This window comes from Mustela putorius, unplaced genomic scaffold (assembly GCF_011764305.1).
Source record: "Mustela putorius furo isolate JIRA1106 unplaced genomic scaffold, ASM1176430v1.1 tig00000867_pilon_pilon_pilon, whole genome shotgun sequence".
NCBI lineage: Eukaryota > Metazoa > Chordata > Mammalia > Carnivora > Mustelidae > Mustela > Mustela putorius.
The window spans coordinates 2642128-2663085 of record NW_025421501.1 but is presented as its reverse complement, the minus strand read 5'-3'; the positions used below and the strand labels follow the sequence as shown (position 1 = coordinate 2663085).

The 20958-nt window shown below is 46.9% G+C and overlaps 1 protein-coding gene across 6 annotated transcripts in view; it reads left to right on the top strand.

The window, feature by feature from the left end:
* PIGL (phosphatidylinositol glycan anchor biosynthesis class L) overlaps nucleotides 1–20958 on the top strand; it is a 67848-nt gene that overhangs the window by 39561 nt on the left and 7329 nt on the right. For 2 of the 6 annotated variants that reach the window (XM_045085430.1, XM_004779873.3), the window contains exons 3-6: nucleotides 9279–9369; nucleotides 15215–15282; nucleotides 18049–18080; nucleotides 19552–19685. In XM_045085430.1, coding sequence (XP_044941365.1) covers nucleotides 9279–9369; nucleotides 15215–15282; nucleotides 18049–18080; nucleotides 19552–19685 — 325 coding nt within the window. Of the gene's footprint in view, nucleotides 1–1882; nucleotides 2107–9278; nucleotides 9370–15214; nucleotides 15283–18048; nucleotides 18081–19551; nucleotides 19686–20958 lie in introns of those variants that run through there. The other 4 variants (XM_045085431.1, XM_004779872.3, XM_045085433.1 and 1 more) reach the window with 3 other exon arrangements.

Sequence of the window (20958 nt, the reverse complement as noted above, 5' to 3'; positions counted from 1 at the left end):
ACTGAATTTCCTAATGCATACCAGATCTGGCCACTTGCTAAGGAAACTTTTCCATAACTCCTTGGTTTATGCCAGTCTTCTATAAAGTGACAGAAACCCGCTAAACGGAACTTCCTAGTCTCGAATCCCAGCCCTGCATTTACCCTACACACCTCAGCTCACATGCTTTTTCTCTATCTGGGATTTGGCTCCATCCCAGGACCCTGAGATCATGACCTGAGCTGAAACCAAGAGTCAGCCACTCAACGAACTGAGCCACCCAGGTGCCCCTTCGTGAAACTATTCCTTTTTTTTTCTTTTTTTCTTAAGATGTTATTTATTTATTTGATAGAGATTACGAGTAGGCAGAGAGACAGACAGAGAGAGAGGAAGGAAGCAGGCTCCCTGCTGAGCAGAGAGCCCGATGCGGGGCTTGATCCCAGGACCCTGGGACCATGACCTGAGCCGAAGGCAGAGGCTTTAACCCACTGAGCCACCCAGGCACGCCCGTGAAACTGCTTGATCCTTATCATAGAGCCTTTTATTTTCCCTCTCGGAGCCACCACAGCAATTTGTTTGACTTTTCTTATAGCGCTTTTTTGTCTTGGATTTCATTATTTGAATGCTTATCTGAGCCTTCTGTCTACTTGCCTCCCTTCTGTTATGCTGTGGGTACCGTGCCAGAGGGCTCAGGGTCACCTAAATGGTACTGTGCCATTTCTGCCCTCACAGCTTCCTCAGGGCTCCCCACTTGCCCTCTTTGGGATTCCAGTGGGTGCGAGCAAGGCCCTGGGCGGCCCAGAGGGGTTCAAGGCTCTGCCTTCTGGCTGTCTTGTCTTGTTTCCTGGCCTATGACAGTGTTCAAGAAGCTGGCCAAAATCATGTATGAACCCTTTCTCTGAGGTGACTCTAATTTTGATTCTTTGAAAAACAGCAGTGAGGCAGAAACTTCAGGCGCCAGAAGACTTAACAGGCCAGTAAAAGGTTATGCTACTTCCTCTTTCTTCTCTATTCAAAAACATACCACACAGCCTCTGTTTAGGGAGAGTCCTTTGCTCATATATCCAAGAATACTTAGAGACTCATCCCCACCACCACTCTCTTCTCTGTCGGGGGTTGGGAAAGAGGAAAGGAGGGGTTGGGATACTGGTATCTGCCTCTTAAACCACTTCTTTGGAGGCAGGAAGGGGCAAACTGACATCTGTGACCCCCTTGAAGTGAGTTCAGTGAACAGGTTCGTCTCGGGTTTTCCACAGCCACATTAGACAACAAATTGGCAATTTTTCGACAGAGATTTCTCCCATGAGCTTGGCAAGATTTGCGTACTTTATTTGTGGCGGTAATACGAGGGGCATGTGAGCCCAGGGGTAGTCTACCTGCCTTCAGTACAATACCTAATGGTCGTGGCCTGGGAATCACTCTAGTGTCCTCTGAGAAAGAAAAACCCCATGTTGTGGTTTGGATTGGGGCTTTAAGCCTATTGTGGCTTAGACAAAGGGCTTTGGGGACATTTGGTCTTTGTCTGGGCTCCAACCGCTTGAGGATGGGGCCCTTGTCAGCACACACTTAAGAAAAATGGACTGAGGGGCGCCTGGGTGGCTCAGTGGTTAAAGCCTCTGCCATCGGCTCAGGTAATGATCCCTGGGTCCTGGGATGGAGCCCCACATCGGGCTCTCTGCTCAGCAGGGAACCTGCTTCCTCTCTCTCTCTCTGCCTACTTGTGATCTCTCTCTGTCAAATAAATAAATAAAATCTTAAAAGAAAAAAAAAGAAAGAAAAGAAAAATGGACTGATTTTTTTTTTTAACCCCCTTTTCAGTCTCCTTTCTTTTTCTGAGACTTTTTTTACTTTCTCCTTGGTTTCATTTCCCCCAGCGTTTTTTTTCCTCTCTGTTTATCTCATTGGTGATCCCGAGACACCCCAGAAGCTGCCTGGCCCAGCTTTTAAAATGTCACCCCTCCAACCTCCCTTCTGCATAGATGCAATTCCTTTGCCCTCCCGCACGGCCTCTCCAGCCTCCAGCAGCCCCCCTCCAGCTTGACCTAATGACAGGAGACCTCCCCGCATGGCCCATTGGGGGCGGTGTTTGCAACCCGAGGCCTCCCGGGTCGGCGCGACGAGCCCCAGGTAAACTTCCAGGCTCTCCACCAGCCTCAGGGCGAGCACTGAACTTGAATGACCTTTGCTCGCTTTGCATGACAAAGGAAGTAATCGAGTTTAGAAAAGTGCCGGAGGTGGGGGGAGGGGAGGGCTGAACCTTCCAGCTCCCGGCCCGTACCAGCCACAAGACCAAATAAGGGCGTGTGAGGCACCTCCGTCCGCGTTCAAGTTCAGAGTGCAGTGTGCAAACGTGGAGCTCGGTTTTCAGAGAGATAAGCTATTACCCAACCCTGGTGGCGTTCCAGCCACAGGGCCTCTGGGTAGCCAGGCTGGGTCTGGGGGGAGGAGGGAAGACCTGGGCCGTCGGGTTTTCCCAGCCTGGAGGGAGGAGGGAAGGCGGAGGCTGTCCTTGCTAGAGCCTTTCTGCCTGCAGGAACTGACATTTCCACAGATTTTCAGAGCCTTTCCGTGACTCTCTTGACAGGGTGAGTCATTAGAATGTGTAGGAAAGGTCGGAGTTTGAGGCTATTCAGCCAGGAGGAAAACAAACATTATTTTTATGAACCCGCACTGGCCGAGAGGCCCGGCTTGTTTACCGAACACTGAGGTCTAGGGCAGCGCTAAGTTTGGGGCATTTTCCAGCAGTCATAATGCCTGTTTGCTAAACACGGAGAGCTGGCTTCGCTGTTGGCACTTCTCCGGGGCTATCTGAGCCCCACAAAGGGCCCTCATCTCCGTGTGATGCCTCGTGTGCCGCAGCAACCCCTGGCTGATGAGGGCCGGGGCCTGAGCAAGCTACTCCTGCCGCCTGCCTTCCCTCCTGCCTCGGCCCTTCCCTCGCCTTCCCCCTGCAAATCCCTTCTCATCCTGCAGCAGCAGCAGCACAAATCTACCCCTGCTAGGCTCAGCCCTGAAGTGCTGGAGAGTTAGCACCTTTGGAGAGAAATACTTCTGCCCTTTTTCCTGCTGGATGGACAGTGCAAGGTGTTTTCAGACGACTTTGCAGACAGCCCTGCGGGATCACATAGCCGAGGTCCAGCTGTAAGGCCATCCTTGCGTTGGCTGTGCCTCTGTCTCCCTCCCTCTGTCACTCGCTCCGACTACCCGGGCATCACACTCCCCAGCCAAGTCCCTACTTAGGCCTTCCTTGTAGGCTCTGCTTCCTGGGGACCTAGGCTGGATATCCAGAGGCCCGTACACTTTCAGAGAACACGTTCTACAGAGTTTCCCACTGAAATGTTGTCTTTTCAAAATTCAGTTCCTCTAAATACATTTCTATTCCTCTTTCATAGGAGTCTCATTCTTTGGCCAAAATCAAAGAAGCAAAATTAAAGTTTAATAACGTGACGGGTTTTCTTTTCCCCCGTTTTGCGCTAACATTCCCTTCCTTGGGTGTATCTACACTTTCTCTGCTTTTGCCTTGAACCTGCCCCAAAACTGGGTTATCTTTAGCATTTCTCCTGTGCTGTACTTCCGGTAGTTGGAGAAACTGCTCCCTGGCGGCGGAACCCCAGAACTGCAGGCTCTGTCCCCTGTAATTGCAGTGAAAGTGATCTTTTGGGCTTCTTTAATTATTTCCTTAGAAGAATCTCTAGAAAGATAAGGTCCAAGGGCAGAGGTAATAACGTGGGGCCAAATTGCCTTCTCGCTGAGATACAGCAACTGAAACTCTTGCCAACAGGGTCAAACAGGACAGAACCGCGTCCCAGTACAGTGTCTGTTCTCCCCCACCAGGACGGCCTGCTTTCATTTCACATTTCTTGGATTTTTTTTTTTCCAGAAAAAGCATTAAGAATATATGTTGGCAGCTTACATGTCTGGCTTTGTCAAGTGCCCGTTTTCTTCCACCAATCAGACCATTTTCCTGTTTTATGCAGTCCTCAGACTTCTCTATGAATGACCTTGGAAGTTCCATCTTTATTCCCACATCCCCGTGGCTGGCTTCTTAGTGGGGAAACACTGCCTGACTGGTGTGGGATGTAGATGGAAAGAGCTGTGCCTAAATTAGAAAGTCAGGGACAAGGTGTGACTTGCGGACCACTTCGGTGCCTCAGCTTTACCACTCCTGAGCTGAGAGAGGGCTTGACAGACTGCAGTTCTCCCAAAGAGTGGAGGAGAGAGGCACCCCAAAGAAGGGCAGTCCCTGGTTTTCCTCCTCCTCCGTTCTTCGGATTTGTCATCTCAGCTCTACTGGGGCGAACCCTGGCCAGAAACTTGGTTTCGGTTCACCGCATCCCTCTGTTTCTGCCTGAGTCACTCAGCTTCACATCTCTGGAGACTAACCCAAGAGGGCCAGCCTGTGAGAGATTTCCAGACTCATTAGGATCTCAGGAAAAACCCCAAAGGACTTTGCTGATAATTAAAGGACGTTCCTGGGAATTCTAAGCGCCATAGCTTTATTACCATTCCTGGTGGGCCTGAATAGGTCTGGATTTGGGGGGAAGGAAGAAGCAGCAGAGGAACTACTATTTGGAATAGTGTTTTGGGTACTTGGGTGGCTCCGTCGGTTAATTGTCTGCCTTTGGTTCAGGTCACGATCCCAGAGTCCTGTATCGAGCAGGGAGCCTGCTTCTCCCTCTGCCTGCTGCTTTCTTTCTCTCTCTTTAAAAAATAAAATAAAATAAAATATTTATTTTACAAGTAAATAAATAAAATCTTTGGGGAAAAAAAAGAGAGAGAGAGAATACCTGTGTTTTGCCGAAGCGAATCTATCACAGGTTCCCATTCGCAGCAGATGAGGAGAGCATTCCCCAGTGTTCTTTAAGGGTAAAGACTGACTCTTGTTGGAGGCTTGATTTCTTCTGTTTTCATATTGGCCTGGAATTACATAACAGGATTTCCAAGGAGACAGGTTGGTTAACACGATGAAACCGGAGTCTTGATACAGACGTATTCTGTGACATTCCCGGTCAGCCAGTCCCCTGAGCACCTGTGCGTCTGCCTGTGGAACTCGATGGTTCGCTCCTGACCAGCTCTTTCCAGATGTAAACGGAAGTAAATGAGCCCAAGTTTAGGGGGGCTCACAGGGATAAGAAAGTAGGTATAAAAGCACCTGAGAAAAAAGAGAAAGCACCCGAGAATTTTAGGAAGAACGGAGTTCTTGCTATGAGTTATAGGTATGAGTCTTTAACTTCTGCCTATAAAATGCACAAATCCCTCTGCTTTTTTTTAAAGATTTTATTTATTTATTTGACAGAGAGAGAGATTACAAATAGACAGAGAGGCAGGCAGAGAGAGAGGGAGAAGCAGTCCCGCCGAGCGGAGAGCCCGATGCGGGGCTTGATCCAGGACCCTGAGATCATGACCCAGGTGCCCCAATGTCTCTGCTTCTTTTTTTTTTTTAAGATTTTATTTATTTATTTGACAGAGAGAGGTCACAAATAGGCAGAGGCAGGCAGAGAGAGAGGGGGAAGCAGACTCCCCATTGAGCAGAGAGCCCGATGCGGGGCTCCATCCCAGGACCTTAAGACCATGACCTGAGCCGAAGGCAGAGGCTTAACCCACTGAGCCACCCAGGCGCCCAATCTCTCTGCTTTTTAAAAACACTCTCTTGGGGTCCCTGGCTGGCTCAGTCGGTGGAGCATGGGACTCTTGATTTCAGAGCTCAGTCCCCTGCTGGCTGTAGAGATTGCCTAAAAAAACAAAACAAAATACTCCCTTAATGCTGATTGCTTGTGAGTCAACACACTTTCCACACACTCTTCATAACAAGGTTCTTAAGAGATCTATACATGTTCTCTGTACCTTTGACTCGGTGATTAGATTTTTTTAAATATTTTATTTATTTATTTACTTACTTATTTGAGAGAGAGAGAGCACAAGTAAGCAGAGCAGCAGGCAGAGGGAGAGGGAGAAGCAGGCTGTCCGCCAAGCAGGGAGCCCCATGCGGGGCTCAATCCCAGGACCCTGGGATCATCATGACCTGAGCCAAAGGCAGAGGCTTACCTGACTGAGCCACCCAGGTGCCCCAGTAATTATATTTCTATAACTTTATTTGAAGGAAATATTGAGAGAAGCATACAAAAAATTATGTATAGGCACACCTGGCTGATTCAGTCGCTAGAGCGTGAGACTCTTGACCTCGGAGCAATGAGTTACAAGTCCCATGTTGGGTGTGGAGCCTACTTCAATTAAAAAAAAAAAAGGTTACCTATGAGGATTATTATCATAATAATAAAAATTGGAAACAACCTAAATAATCAGTAAAGTCCAGGCTTTACATATTTTGGTGTATTTGAATCAGGATTTGGTTACGTATATAGCAAATAACGGAAAGTCTACAATAACTGTAATCCAAGGATTTGTGCCATGTAGGGCTGGTGGGGTGCCTTTGTTCCAAAACTCCTCCGGGTCCGGGCTTCTCCTTTTTGGTTACTCTATTGTGTCTGGCTTTTATACCCAAGATTGCTTCATGGGCCAAGATGGCTACCAACTCCAGCCTGCGCAAAGATGGACAGAGAGAAATGGGGCAAAGGTCATTCACCAACTGTCTCTTCAAGGAAGGGCCCAATGGTTGACTGACTTCTGTTTACACTCAGCGAATTGTTCATCTGTCAGAGAAGAAAGGACTGCCAATGTTAGTACTTGAACTCAAGCCTTGAGTTGATGAGGGTTGAATTTGGGGCAAAGAACCACACCAGTCGTTGGTCTGAAAGAGTCATTTTTGTATTTGTTCGAAGGTTCCCAGAGTCAAATTTTCTGTGTCCCTACCTAGAGGGGAGATGATCCCACCAGGATGCCTCGTTCCCGTACACAGTTCATACTTTGTTGGTGCCTGGCCTGTTTTATAATGTTGCTGTCTTCTGAACGTCTTACTTGGGTGTTCCAACCCCAAAGGCTGGTATAGCTCCTTCAGCTCAGCCAGAGGCCACTTCTGTCAATCTGCTGGTGCTTATTAAGCCCCTAGATGCAGTTCCTTGCCTGTGGCCGAAGCTCATTTACTCATTGTTTATTTAAATAAATTGTTCTTTGACTTGGATTGTACCCAGTTCCACATGAGAAACAGAAGGGCGAGACACAGATCTGTTCTCATATTTTGGCATGAGGCTAGGGAGACACACAAAGCAATAGAAATTAAGATAAATGCTATAACTAATTAGATGCGAAGCGGGGTGGTCCAGGCCACAGCTGATAGAAATGTTCACTATGGGGGCACCTGGGTGGCTCAGTGGTTTAAAAGCCTCTGCCTTCGGCTCACGTCATGATTCTGGGGTGCTGGGATCGAGACCCACATCAGGCTCTCTGCTTAGCAGGGACCCTGCTTCCTCCTCTCTCTCTCTCTGCCTGCCTCTGCCTACTTGTGATCTCTGTCTGTCAAATAAATAAATAAAATCTTAAAAAAAAAAAAGAAAGAAAGAAATGTTTACTACAATTCCTAAATGTGAGAAAGGTTGATAGTAAAGAATTTGGCTTTGCCCAAAGAGAGATCTGGCCTTTGCCCTTGGCTTCTTCGAAGTAATCTGTGTCAAACCTAAGAGCAGTACTTTGGGGTTTTAGGGCCGGGGCTTTAGGGCCGCGCAGGGTCAGCCCACCTGGAGGCTGAGGTCGACCACATGGACCATCAATCGGTCATGCCCAAGTAACGGAACCCCAATAAAAACTCTGAACACCAAAGCTGCAGTGAGCTTCTCTGGCTGGCAGTCCTCCCTGTGTGTTGTCACACATCACTGCCAGCAGAATCACGCGTCCCCCAGGGAGAGGACAACATATTGTTCACATTCAGAGCCCTCTCAGATTCTACACCCTGTGTTCTCTTCCTTTGGCTGATTTAGTCTGCATCCTTTCCCTGTTAGTGGCTCAGTCGGTTAAGATCTGCCTTCGGCTCAACTCATGATCTCAGGGTCCTCAGATCGAATCCCACATGGGGGGGGCGGTTCCTGCTCAGAGGGGAGTCTGCTTCTCTGTCTGCCCCTCACCCTGCCTGTGCTCTCCCTCTCTCTGTCAAATAAAGAAATAAAATCTTTTAGAAAGGAAAGAGAGAGAGAGAGAGAGAGGTGGATATCTGTTAGTAGGACTATAAATAGGGGTGCCTGGCTGGCTCAGTGGGTTAAGCCTTTGCCTTCAGCTCAGGTCATGATCTCAGGGTCCTGGGATCGAGTCCTGCATCAGGCTCTCTGTTCAGCAGGGAGCCTGCTTCCTCCTCTCTCTCTCTGCCTGCCTGTCTGCGTACTTATGATCTCTGTCCGTCAAATAAATTAAAAATAAAAAAATTATTAAAAAATAATAATTCAAGGGGCGCCTGGGTGGCTCATTGGGTTAAAACCTCTGCCTTTGGCTCAGGTCATGATCCCAGAGTACTGGGATCGAGTCCCACGTCGGGCTCTTTGCTCAGCGGGGAGCCTGCTTCTCTCTCTCTCTCTCTCTCTCTCTCTGCCTGCCTCTCTGTCTACTTGTGATTTCTCTCTGTCAAATAAATAAATAAATAAATAAAATCTTAAAAAATAATAATAATAATAATTTAATTTTTTAAATGAACAAATAAAAAGACTACCCATTATATCCCCAAACTGAGGTCAAATTGAGACCTTGGCCTTGTGGTAGGTGATGCTATAGATTGATGCACAAAAAAGAGACAGAGGAGGAGATAGGCCTATGGCATGGCCGAATGGAAACTCACAGAAGGTGCGGACTTCTGCCCCGGAGAGCAGCCCCACTGTGGTGCAGCCCCATTGGACGGAGTATGCTGCTGGCTCCGTAGGGCTAGAATATCTCGGCTCTGCAGTCAGAAAGCCGAATCCGAATCCACCTCCAACAACCTTGCAAGCGGGCTCCCTAACTGCGTCGATAAAGGCTCCTTCTGTAGATGTTCATGAGGTTAAATGAAGAAACATAGCTTTGTACTTTTTCTTAAAGCACTGTTGCTTTTACTCTTGCAAAGATAGATATCATTCTGTGGTGTGGCCACATTTGTTCCTAACCCGTACGTTTCCCGAGCTTTAGATCAAAGCCTGATCTCTTCAGTGTCTGTCTCTTCCCCTCAGCAGCGAGCACAGGGCTCCAAAAGTGTGTTGTGTGGAGGTGTGCGCTGATCTCTAGTTGCATCATATTTCCAAATCTTACCTCTTTTGCTGAAATCTGGATCCTTAAGGGTGCCCCCCCCACCCCTGCCCCATACAGTTCCTATCACGGGGCTGGCACATGCGTACCAGAGCTTAGGGAGGAGTTCACACCTGATTAGAAAAGGTGTTTCTTCTTTCCAGGGACTTCCCAGATGACCCAGGTGTGCAGTGGGACACAGAGCGTGTGGCTGGCACCCTCCTCCAGCACGTGGAAGCAAACGGCATCAACCTGGTAAGCGGACATCCTCCCTGAATGAAAAGCCAGGGATCCCGGTCACACCTTTACCCGTGGCTGCCCTCCTCTAGAGCTCTCTTTTAAACCTGCAGAGGGGGGCGCCTGGGTGGCCCAGTTGGCTACGTGTCTGCTTTCAGCTCAGGTCACGATCCCAGGATCCTGGGTTCGAGTCCCACGTAGGGCTCCCTGCTCAGCAAGGAGTCTGCTTCTCTCTCTCCCCCTGCCCCTCCACTCCAGTCGTGCGTGTGCTCTCTCTCTCTCTCTCAAATAAATAAATAAAATATTTTAAAAAACAAAAACAAAAAAATAAACCTATGGAGGACCAAACACACCCTTTGTGCGACTGTGTAACTAAACTGCCACAGGTGGACACAGAGGTTTTTTCCAAGCTATGTCCTCTTTAACCGTCCCCAACCCCAGCCTCTGTCCTGCCTTCTAAAACTCAGGGCCCCAGGAGCCCAAGCTATGGCTCCTGTTTGTACAAAACTTCACCTTTTCCCGAGCATTTTCATGTTTAGGGGACCATTTAAACTTTAAAAGGTAAATGTTGGGTGCCTGCCTCTCTGCCTGCTTGTGATCTCTGTCTATCAAATGAATAAATAAAATATTAAAAAAATAAATAAATAAAATGGTTTCCTTAAGTAGGGAAATTAAATCAGTTAAGGATTGTCCCGATGATTAAGGGCCCTCACACACTGGAATGAACATGAGCACCTCAAACGACAGGAAAGAGCTCCAGGTAGACAGGTGGCAGTTAACCGTCTGGGCAGTCTGGGGACAAGCACGGTCTGGGCCTGTTCTCATTCTTGGGAATATAAAAATGTCATGGCGGTCCCTGCCTTCACGGACCCTCCAGTCTAGTTCATAAGACATGGTCTGTATGTCAAAGAATTAACAGCAACTTGCAGGATACATGCCAAATACTGTAGGATTCCCAAAGCGGGCTGAAGAAGTCACAGAAGGCTTCTTGGAGAAGGCAGTCTTGAGATGCGGCCTGGACCACAAATCACTTTTCTGGGACACAAACTTGGGAGACTCTTCTGAGAGCAAAAATGGCACGGAGAGCTGTCCGTGCCCCGAGACCCCTCCCCGGATGCTCAGAGCTGTGGTCAAATGCAACATGGTCTAAAACAGAAACCCGGCCCCCTGGCAAGGACTGATCCTGTTCACCAGTGTGCAGTGCGTAAGGACTGCCTAGGTGTTTAGGAATTTAAGTGGTAAATTTTAGGCATTAGCCCATGAGGAACTGTCATTGTCATTTTAGAGGTGGACAGTAAGCCTTCTCAGTGGCCACAACATTGACCACTGGCAAGGCCTGGTCCAGAGGACCCCGGCAGAGCTGAGATGGGGGCTCCTGCCCTTGTTGACCAGTAAATGCGAATCTGCACTGTTGCTCTACCTCTGACTAAAATGTTCTCTGGCAGTGCGCGTGAATGTACCCTTGTGCCTTCTGGAGTGAGAAATTGAGGCTTAAAATCCTAGCTTCATCCCTTGCTGACCTCGGGCAAGCTTCTCAGCTTCTGGAAGCCTGAGTTTCCTCAATGTCAAATGAAAACTATGGTAACATTTGCCTTTTATTTTATTTTTTAGAAGATTTTATTTATTTATTTGACAGAGAGAGAGATCACAAGTAGGCAGAGAGGCAGGAAGCAGGCTCCCCACTGAGCAGAGAGCCGGATGCGGGGCTCAGTTCCAGGACCCTGAGATCATGACCTAAGCCAAAGGCAGAAGCTTTAACCCACTGAGCCACCCAGATGCTCCAAGGCAACCATTTTAAAACAGCTCTTTAACTCACCTTGCTGTTAATAAGGAAACTCCCAAGCTGTCATGGTGCAGTAAGGAATAATTTTTCTGGCCTGCACTTCATACAACAGTAAGCGTGTAAGGCCACGCTAACACCATTGTCAGTGAGGACGTACGTGGCCATAATCGAGCTCAGCCCCCAGGAGGCACTGAAATATACTTTCCCACAGTCCCTGTAGGCCCTGGTGGGCTAGGGGCGAGGGCTTAGTAGCAGACAGGGGAGAAGTCACTCAGTGGCAGAATCAGGGACCCAGGGGCCCCCTCCAGACCAGAAGTATTGGCCACACAATGAGAAGATCAATGGGGAAGCAGCGACAGAAGCCAGGAGCACTGAGCTAAGACATGGGAAGACAGATTCCCACCTGGGCTGAGCTAGGATGATCCTAAAAGCTTTCCTCCGCTCCAGAGGAAAGCTGGCTCTGCAGGGGTTAACCCCAGGAGATGGAAGGAAACCAGGTGCCATCTGGTCCCAGCCCCACCATGTTTGCCGAGCTGCCAGGACATGGCTTTGAAAGCTTTATGATGCTGCCCTCTACAGAGAGCAGCCGAGGGGTTCAATAGTGTCTTTCCGTGGCAAGCAGGCTAGGTCCGGGGTCTGGCCCCTATGTGGACCTTTCATTCAACAAGTATTTATTGAGCACCTGGTCTGTGATATTCCCTACTTGCTGTATTCCGGCGATATAGACATGAAACCAAACACCCAGTCCCTCCTCCCTTAGGGATCCATGACATGTGGGCTCCCATCGTTGTTTGCTGTGGGGGACAATGCTTACCAGCATCTCGGGCTTTTCCCCACTGACCGCCCCCTCAGTCATCACAGCAAATCTATCTTCAGACATGGCCAGATGTGCCTGGGGCGACATAGCCCCCAGTTGAGAACCACCATCTTAGAGAAACCAGAGCAGCCCCTCTATTACCACTGGAGTCTGGGTAAGATTTCATTTGAACAAAGATTTCCACAGTTTTGGGGGGAGGGGTGGGTGAGGTGGATGGAGTTCTAGAAAGAGCTACAGGGTCACCGTTGTCACATTAAATATCTGCAAAAGTCCAGGGAGCTGGATACAATTCTGCTCAGCCCTCCTTGTGACAGAAAGAAAAAGGGAGACTATAGGAAGAAACAGAGACCTAGGAGAATTTCAGAAGTGATTGAGCCAAGCTCCAGCGGACCCCCAATCCCCCCTAACTAGGAAGTGCTCTCCAGCTCACCCAGGGTAATGACTAGCCCCACTGTCATGGTCTCCTCATAAGAGCAGGCTTGGAGTTGAGACTCTCTAGCCTGTCCTGTTGTACATACACATTCCTGAACATTTCCACATCGGGGTGTTGTGTCTTCACCTCAACCCCGCCAGGAAGGCAGAGCAGATATTACTTTTCTTATCTGGCAAATGAGACAACCAACAACACATTGAACCTTGAAATAACTTCCAGGGGTCAAGTTCTGTGACCTGCACAATGGCAGGGGTTAAGAAGGGTCCAAGATAAGAGTAGAATTGAGTCAACACTGTGTTGGATGGAACACTGGGATCAGAACAGGGTACTTGAGTTAGTTACATGGTTTTACATTTTGTTTTGTTTTGTTTTGTTTTAAGTAGGCTCCTTGCCCAATGTGGGGCTTGAACTCATGACCCTGAGATTAAGAGTCATATGCTCTACAGACCGAGCCCCAGCCAGGCGCCCCACGGTTTATGTGTTATAATAGACTGTATTCTTTAGAGCAGCTTTAGGTTCATAGTAAAGTCAAGCGGAAGGTACCCAAAAACTCCCCGTCTCCATGATTTTTTACAATCAGGAAACCAACACTGACATATTAACACCCCCCCAGTCCACAGTTTACATGAGGGCCCACTTTTGGTACTGTACATTCCATGGGCTTTGACAAATGTATAATGACATGTGTCCACAATTCACTTTTTTTTTTAAAAGATTTTATTTATTAATTTAACAGAGAGAAATTACAAGTAGATGGAGAGGCAGGCAGAGAGAGAGAGATAGGGAAGCAGGCTCCCTGCTGAGCAGAGAGCCCGACGCGGGACTCGATCCCAGGACCCTGAGATCATGACCTGAGCCGAAGGCAGCGACTTAACCCACTGAGCCACCCAGGCGCCCCACAATTCGCTTTTTATAAGCCTTTAACTCTTTTTTGTTTTTGTTTTTGTTTTTAATTTTCCAGAAGGGAGAATTTCAAGTCTGCAACTGTAGAGAGAAGTTTAATGAACTTCCATGTTCCTATCACTCGGTTCCTGTAATCATTAACTCACAGTCAATATTAGCTTCATTTAAACAGCTGTTCATTTTTTTTTTTTAAAGATTTTATTTATTTATTTGACAGAGAGAGAGATCACAAGCAAGCAGAGAGGCAGGCAGAGGAGGAGGGGGGAAGCAGGCTCCCTGCTGAGCAGAGAGCCTGATGCCGGACTCGATCCCAGGACTCTGGGACCAGGACCCGAGTGGAAGGCAGCAGCCCAACCCACTGAGCCACCCAGGCGCCCCCTGTATTATTTCAAAGCAAATCTTTGTCATCATATTTCATATTTAAATATTTTAGCATGCATTTCTAATTGTGAACAAGTCCTTTTTTTTTTTTCTTTAAAGATTTTATTTATTTACTTGACACAGAGAGAGATCACAAGTAGGCAGAGAGGCAGGCAGGAAGAGGAGGAAGCAGGCTCCCCGCTGAGCAGAGAGCCCTATGCGGGGCTCGATCCCAGGACCCTCAGATCATGACCTGAGCTGAAGGCAGAGGCTTAACCCACTGAGCCACTCAGGCGCCCCCGACAGCAAGTCCTTTATTAACCTAACTATAACACCATTGTCACCCCTAAACATTCACAATTCCTTGATACCAGTGTTTTGTATTTCCAATAGTCTCATGTCATAAATATGTTTTCATTTTGTGCTTATTTTTACGACTTGTTTGAATCAGGATACGTTAACAGGACTTTAAATTTTCTTTTCATCTGCAGTTCCCACCCCCCATCCTGTGCCCAGTAGAGGTTTGCTGCTCTCACTGTAACAGAGAGTTCTCTATACATGAAGTCAGCATTTTATGATTTAAAATAGAAACACCAGTAGCGAAGCCCTTCTCAGCCTATACCGATCCCCATCCTACTCCCTTTAGTCCACGTGGCATGCTGCGCACTTTCCTTGGGGACAGCTTACCTCTTTCCACTTCCCCTAACCAACTACTCCTGTTCCTTTTTCTGAGTCCCTGTTCTCTTTTTAAAATTTCTTTTATTATTCAAGGTAACATGATTATTATTCAGACTTACTTGGTCTTTTTCATAACCTATCTGTACAGAAGTGAAATGTTGGAACCCAGCCTAGCTTATCCTTAATAAGTAGAAGATACAGAGGCAGTCCGGGTGTGAATAGACTTCTGTGATCTTAACCCCGGGGCACGGTGGGTGCTGTCCCTCAAAGCCTTTGTGCCCTCAGTACAGCACAAGGAAAGGGGCCACATAAACATAAATCAGCCAGCATCTACAAGAACAAAGTTCACCCCGCAGCCAGCCATGAGAAGGAAGCATGCTAATAAATGGCCAGGCAGATAAGAAACTAAGATCCTCTAAACCTGGTTTGTATTGTGGCCGAATTCCCCTCTGCTTCACTGGCCCAGAACAAGAGTAAACAGTAAAACCCACACAGTCTCCACACAACTGGCCAACACAATGGGTTTACCCCACCGATCCGCTTGGAAGTGAGTTCAGCTGTACCCAGAATTGGGTACAGAATTCGTGTGCTCCTTTTCTGGCCCGGGGAACGGGAACAGCTGCCTTGAAACTGACGCAGAGAAAGTATTCAATCATGAGTGACCACCCTGGGGTGCCTAGGTGGCTCAGTGGGTTAAGCCTCTGCCTTCAGCTCGGGTCATGATCTTGGGGTCCTGGGATCGAGCCCCGCATCGGGTTCTCTGCTTGGCGGGGAGCCTGCTTCCCCCTCTCTCTCTGTCTGACTCTCTGCCTACTTGTGGTCTCTGCCAAATAAGAAAATAAAATCTTTAAAAAACAAAAAAATGAGTGACCACCCTGTTTCTCTACAGGTGGTGACGTTCGATGCAGGGGGAGTCAGTGGTCACCGAAATCATGTTGCTCTGTATGCAGCTGTGAGGTATGACTCTGCATGTTGCAGGTGGGAGGGGGCTCTGTTCATTTGGTCAGGGCAGATGTCTTCTAAAGGGCTTCCCCCCTCACTGTATGAGCCCCAGGGAACTGGCTGCTGAAGCACAGAGAGCCAGCGCTGGCCGCATTGCTCACCACAGCTCACCACGCCATGTGTTTGAGAAATCCCTCCAAAGTCATCTTATCATCGTTTTGCCTCCTCAACTCATGAGGGTTTTTTCCGCACGGAAAAATGGGGTGACATTTTATTTCTGTCTTTGCTTTGGCCACAGAGAGGTTTCGGGCCAAACTTGCAACCCCATGTAGCACATGTGGGAGATTTGAGGGAGTGAGTTCTATAAATCAGTGTGCCTCATGGCTTCATCTTCTTTTTCCTCCTTTTTTAAAAAAGATCTTACTTATTTCTTTGTCAGAGAGAGAAAGAGAGAGCGAGAGTGAGCACAAGCACGGGGAGAGGCAGGCTGAGGGAGAAGCAGGCTCCCCAGTGAGCAAGGAGCCCAATGTGGGACTTGATCCCAGGACCCTGGGATCATGACCTGAGCTGAAGGCAGATGCTTAACCAAGTGAGCCACCCAGGCATCCCTTTCCTCTTTTTATTCTAATTTCTTTTGTACGTTATTTTAAAAAGCTTCTATTTATTTATTTGGCAGACAGAGAGAGAGGGAACACAAGCAGAGGGAGTGGGAGACACTGAGCAGGGAGCCCGAAGCGGGGCTCGATCCCAGGACCCTGGCATCATGACCTGAGCTGAAGGCAGACGCTTAACGACTAAGCCACACAGGCACTCCTCTTTTGTACATTTTGTACACTGTATCAAATCTTTCTTTGGAGAAGGAAGATATACATATGTAATAGGAAAACTTTTGTTCTTCATAGCCACCCTATTGTACCGATAGGCATCTGTATTTTACTGGTAAAAAACAAACCAAAAAAAAATGCACCTCAGAGATATTGAGGGACTTATTCAAAGTCATATAAACATAAACTGTGTTTCCCAGCCTCTAGAGAAGTACTTCTCCCCGGCGCCATGAGTGGGGGAGTGGTGGACCTGGCCTAGGGGAAGGGAGGGGACAACCGGAAGTAAAGGACTTACTTCAGAACTTTCTTCTAAACATGCCCCACATTCTCAGACCAGACCAGTGAAATATGTAAAGTTGGAAATGGTTCCCCTATCATTAAGTCCAACCACCTCATTTAACTGAGGGAGTGAAGTGGTTTTCTCAGCACGGCCAGGCTGAACAATGGCAGTAGTAGTAGAACTGAAATCCATTTCATATGAGTATGTTGTCTGTGTGTTGGTGGTGGAGTTGCACCCCTTATCCCATCTGGCTCCATCTCTCCGCTTCCAAACAAAAGCAGGCAAGGGTTCTGGAGTTCATTGCTGTAGGATTACCCGCTGCTGTTGGGAGTGTAGAATGGCCTTCACTGTGAGAAGGTGGGAGCAGGGGAAGTTGAAAAGGAGAAAGAACTATTAGAGAAGAAATATCAATTAATATTTTATTTTTATTTTTTTTAAGATTTTATTTATTTATTTGACAGACAGAGATCACAAGTAGGCAGAGAGGCAGGCAGAGAGAGAGGAGGAAGCAGGCTCCCTGTGGAGCAGAGAGCCCGATGTGGGGCTCCATCCCAGGACCCTGAGATCATGACCTGAGCTGAAGGCAGAGGCTTAACCCACTGAGCCACCCAGGTGCCCCTCAATTAATATTTTAAAATAGCCTCCTGTCACACTCAAATTCAATTTCGAAAGAGAGAAACTTTGAAAAGTTCATCATAGTTACCCTCGTCTCATGGGCAAAGCTTGGACCAAGGCACTTCATAACTATTAGTCGGCCCCCAGATTGGCTAATCTTGGGGATAGTGCCCATACTTGTCCTATAGCCAGAGGTATGGAATCCCAGAAACCTACATGGTGATTGATGCAAAAACACTACCTAAAAACCTGTGGGGGGGGCACCTGGGTGGCTCAGTGGGTTAAGCCTCTGCCTTCAGCTCAGGTCATGATCTCAGGGTCCTGGGATCGAGCCCCGAATCAGGCTCTCTGCTCAACAGGGATCCTGCTTCCCCCTCTCTCTGCCTGCCTTTCTGCCTACTTGTGATCTCTGTCTGTCAAATAAATAAATAAAATCTTAAAAATTAAAAAAAAAAAACCTATGGGGGGATCATAGGGTGTGGCAGGCCTTACCACTGTTGGGGAGGAAGAAACTTTATTCTGTCCAAGATTCTTCTAGCTGGACTAAGAATTAAAGTTCCACGAGAAATTATTAACAGGAGAAAATCAAATTTAATTTTGTCCCACAAAATCCATACAAACATGAATCCAGACAAACATGAAATTCCAGAGACTGTCAGGCAACATGAGACTTATATGTCATCCTGAGCTGGGGAGCACAGTGGGAGTCTGGGGTACAAGGAGAGGAAGAACATTAGCAGGAAGGTGGAAGGTTGAAATGTTTGAAAAGCAAAGGTGGCCCTTTTATCCCAATAAGTTTCTTAGATAAAAAGGAATCTTTACGACTAGTTCTCTTCCTGGTACAGGCCCGTTTCCAATGTAAGTTCAGCTGGCTGGGGGGGCAGGTGCAAAGTGGTTTTCCTGAATTTGATGGGTTTTGATTGCTTTTAGCTCAAGGTAACTTACATGCCATTGTAGCCCATACTGGAGAGGCCTGCCCTTGACCCCTGTACTCTGAAGGCTCTTCCTGTTAACTGCAAAGCAATTCTTACTCCCTCTCACTCCTGACCTTTCCTCCTCCAGGACCCTCCACTCAGAAGGGAAGTTACCTAAAGGTGAGTGGTCTGTTTTGCCAAAGTCTGCTAATTACTATCCCTCTAAGAAACTTATTGGGTGAAATTTGTAAATATATGGAGAACTGCCCTAGGTCAAGCCAAGGGGCTGGGGAGGCTGGGTCACACTCCTCTTGACCTAGCTCACTGTGTCTGTCTATGTGGGTCCTCAGGCCTTAAAACCAGGTTGTCTCCATTGGGAAGTCCCCTGCCAGCCAGGCAGCCTCTGGGTGTGAGGGAAGGCCAGAGGTGTTAGGAACACAAAACCAATAGGAGATACATGTAGAAAAGAGACTTATTATAAAACTTGACTCATCCAAGTACAGAAGCTGAGAAGTCTCACAGTCTGCCTTCTGCAAACTGGGGCCCCAGGAAAGCTGATGGTGTCAGTCAGTCTGGGTCCAAAGGCCTGAGAAGTAGGAGAGCCAGTGGTGTAAATCCCGGTCCAAGGGCAGGAGATGACCAGTGTCTCAGCTCAAGAGTCAAGCAGAAAAGAACAAATTCTCCCTTCTACCTATTCTTCTATTCAGGCCCTCGGTGGATGGGACCATGCCCACCCTCACTGGGGGGAGGGCTATCTGCTTTCCTGAGTCCACTGATTTAAATGTTAGTCTCATCCACAAATACCCTTCCAGGCACACCCAGAAGTAATCAGCCAAATATCTGGGTAACCTGTGACCCAGTTGAGTTGACACATGAAATTAACCATGACCCCAGGCCTTGCCCGCTCATCTGTCTAGCTTTCTTCCCAGGTGGGTCTTTTCTCACCTCCAATGTCCTTTCAGTCTGTCCATCTAAACTCCCATCACTTAGCTAAGGTGCAAACAGCTGATGGGTGTTTGAGGGGTTCACCTACTTGAAAGGTGTTTGACCCCACTTGGCCATTTACTGTGTGACACTAAGGCTTAACCTCTCTAGGCCAGTTTCTGGTCTGTCGATGGGAATCGGAAACATCCCCCAGGAGCGACAAGAAGATGATGCAAGTGAGAACACAGTCGGGTGTGCTCTTTCTGAGTGGGCCGATACCAGCCCTGTGAGACAGGCTTCCACTTTGTCAACACCACTTTACAGATGAGAAAACTGAGTCTCGGAGAGCTGAAGGCACTTTCCCAAGTCTGTCAGGTCTCAAGCATCAGAGCAGGAGCTAGGTCTCTTGCCTCAATCCCGAAATTCTGGTCTTCATTGCCTTTCCCTTGGCCTTGAAGTAGCCAGTTTCCAACCTCGAGCAACCACCTTAATCTTGCTAGGGCTTGAGTAGAGAGCAGGTGGCCAGGTGTTCTGTGGTCCTTTCACTCTTCCTGTCTGTGAAAACGATGGGCAAAGAGCACCTTTGGTGCTACCGAGACATCTGGCTACTCCGTGGCCATGGTTTTGCCCTGCCCTGAGCCCCAAAGGAGGGGTAGGGTGCTCAGGGGAAATCTGCCTGGAAGCAACAAGACTCTTCACTTCTTCCCTCTCCACCTCCCCCAACCAGGGTGCTCGGTGCTCACGCTTCAGTCAGTGAATGTGTTGCGCAAGTACATCTCCCTTCTGGACCTGCCCTTTTCTCTGCTTCATACCCGGGATGTCCTCTTCGTGCTCACCAGCAAAGAAGTGGCACAGGCCAAGGTGAGGATTGTGAATTCCCCGACACCCTCCCTCCAGATCTCTGTCCCAGACCCCCTGGCCCCCCACGGCCCCTAAGCGAAGACCTTCCGTGGTGGCTTACCATCTGAGTGTCAGGACTATCCAGCTAGACCTTGGCAGTCATAGCTTATTAGGGGCTTTTGCCCTTTTTTCTGATCATAAACGTAATATGATTTTTAAAAGTAAAAATACAATGCTTGTTGTAGAACATCTAGAAATACTTTATATAAAAGCATCAAGAAGAAAATAAAGATAATCAAATAAAAATTACCCTCAGTGCTACCACTCAGAGAAAATCATTGCTAACATATATATTTTCTTAATGGGATTACACAGTGCCTACTATTTAAAACCTGTCCTAACAACATTATGACCATCTTCTTCTATGTCATTATACATTAGAATTGTAATGGGCGCCTGCATTTCACTGTAAGGATGTACAGAGAGGAACTCAGACCTGCCAGGAGCCTCTGTAAAGAGCCAATAGGATAGACCACCAGAGGCTTATTTACCTGCTGAGGAAAGGTCAGGCCCAGCAAAGGCCTCATGGTGAAAACTCTTAGCTGTCCAAGGGGCGGGTGATTCTGAAAACCATGGAGTTAGGGAGTTAAGGAGAATTGACCCAATCTGCCTCCAGGTGTGACTAGAGTGTGACTATATATTATATATATAATATATATATTTTTATATATATAGTATTATGTATTATATATAATATATAATTATATATTATATACATACAATTATATATATAATTTTTATAAATTTATATATTTCATATATAAATATAAATATGTTTATCTATAAATTTTATATATAAATATATAAAATATATTTATATATTTAAAATATATTTATATTTATATATTGTATGTATATTGTATATATGATTATATATACAATATATTAAATATATACATACAAAATATACATTTTATATGTATATGAAATTGTATATATACAATATATACATATAATACATTATATATATAATATAGTGTGACTATATATAATATATAATATTTGTATAATATATGTAATATAGTTAAAGTTTTATTATTATTATTATTATTATTATTTTGCTTAGCTTTATTTTCTGAACTGTCTGTGATACACATTTATACCTACTATGAGGCACTTTGCTAGATACTGAGAATGTAACACTGACCAGAAACATGAATTCTCCTTTGTTTTATTTGATAGTTCCTTACTTTCTGTTCTTTATTTGTGTCCTTCTACTTTATTCAGATTTTAC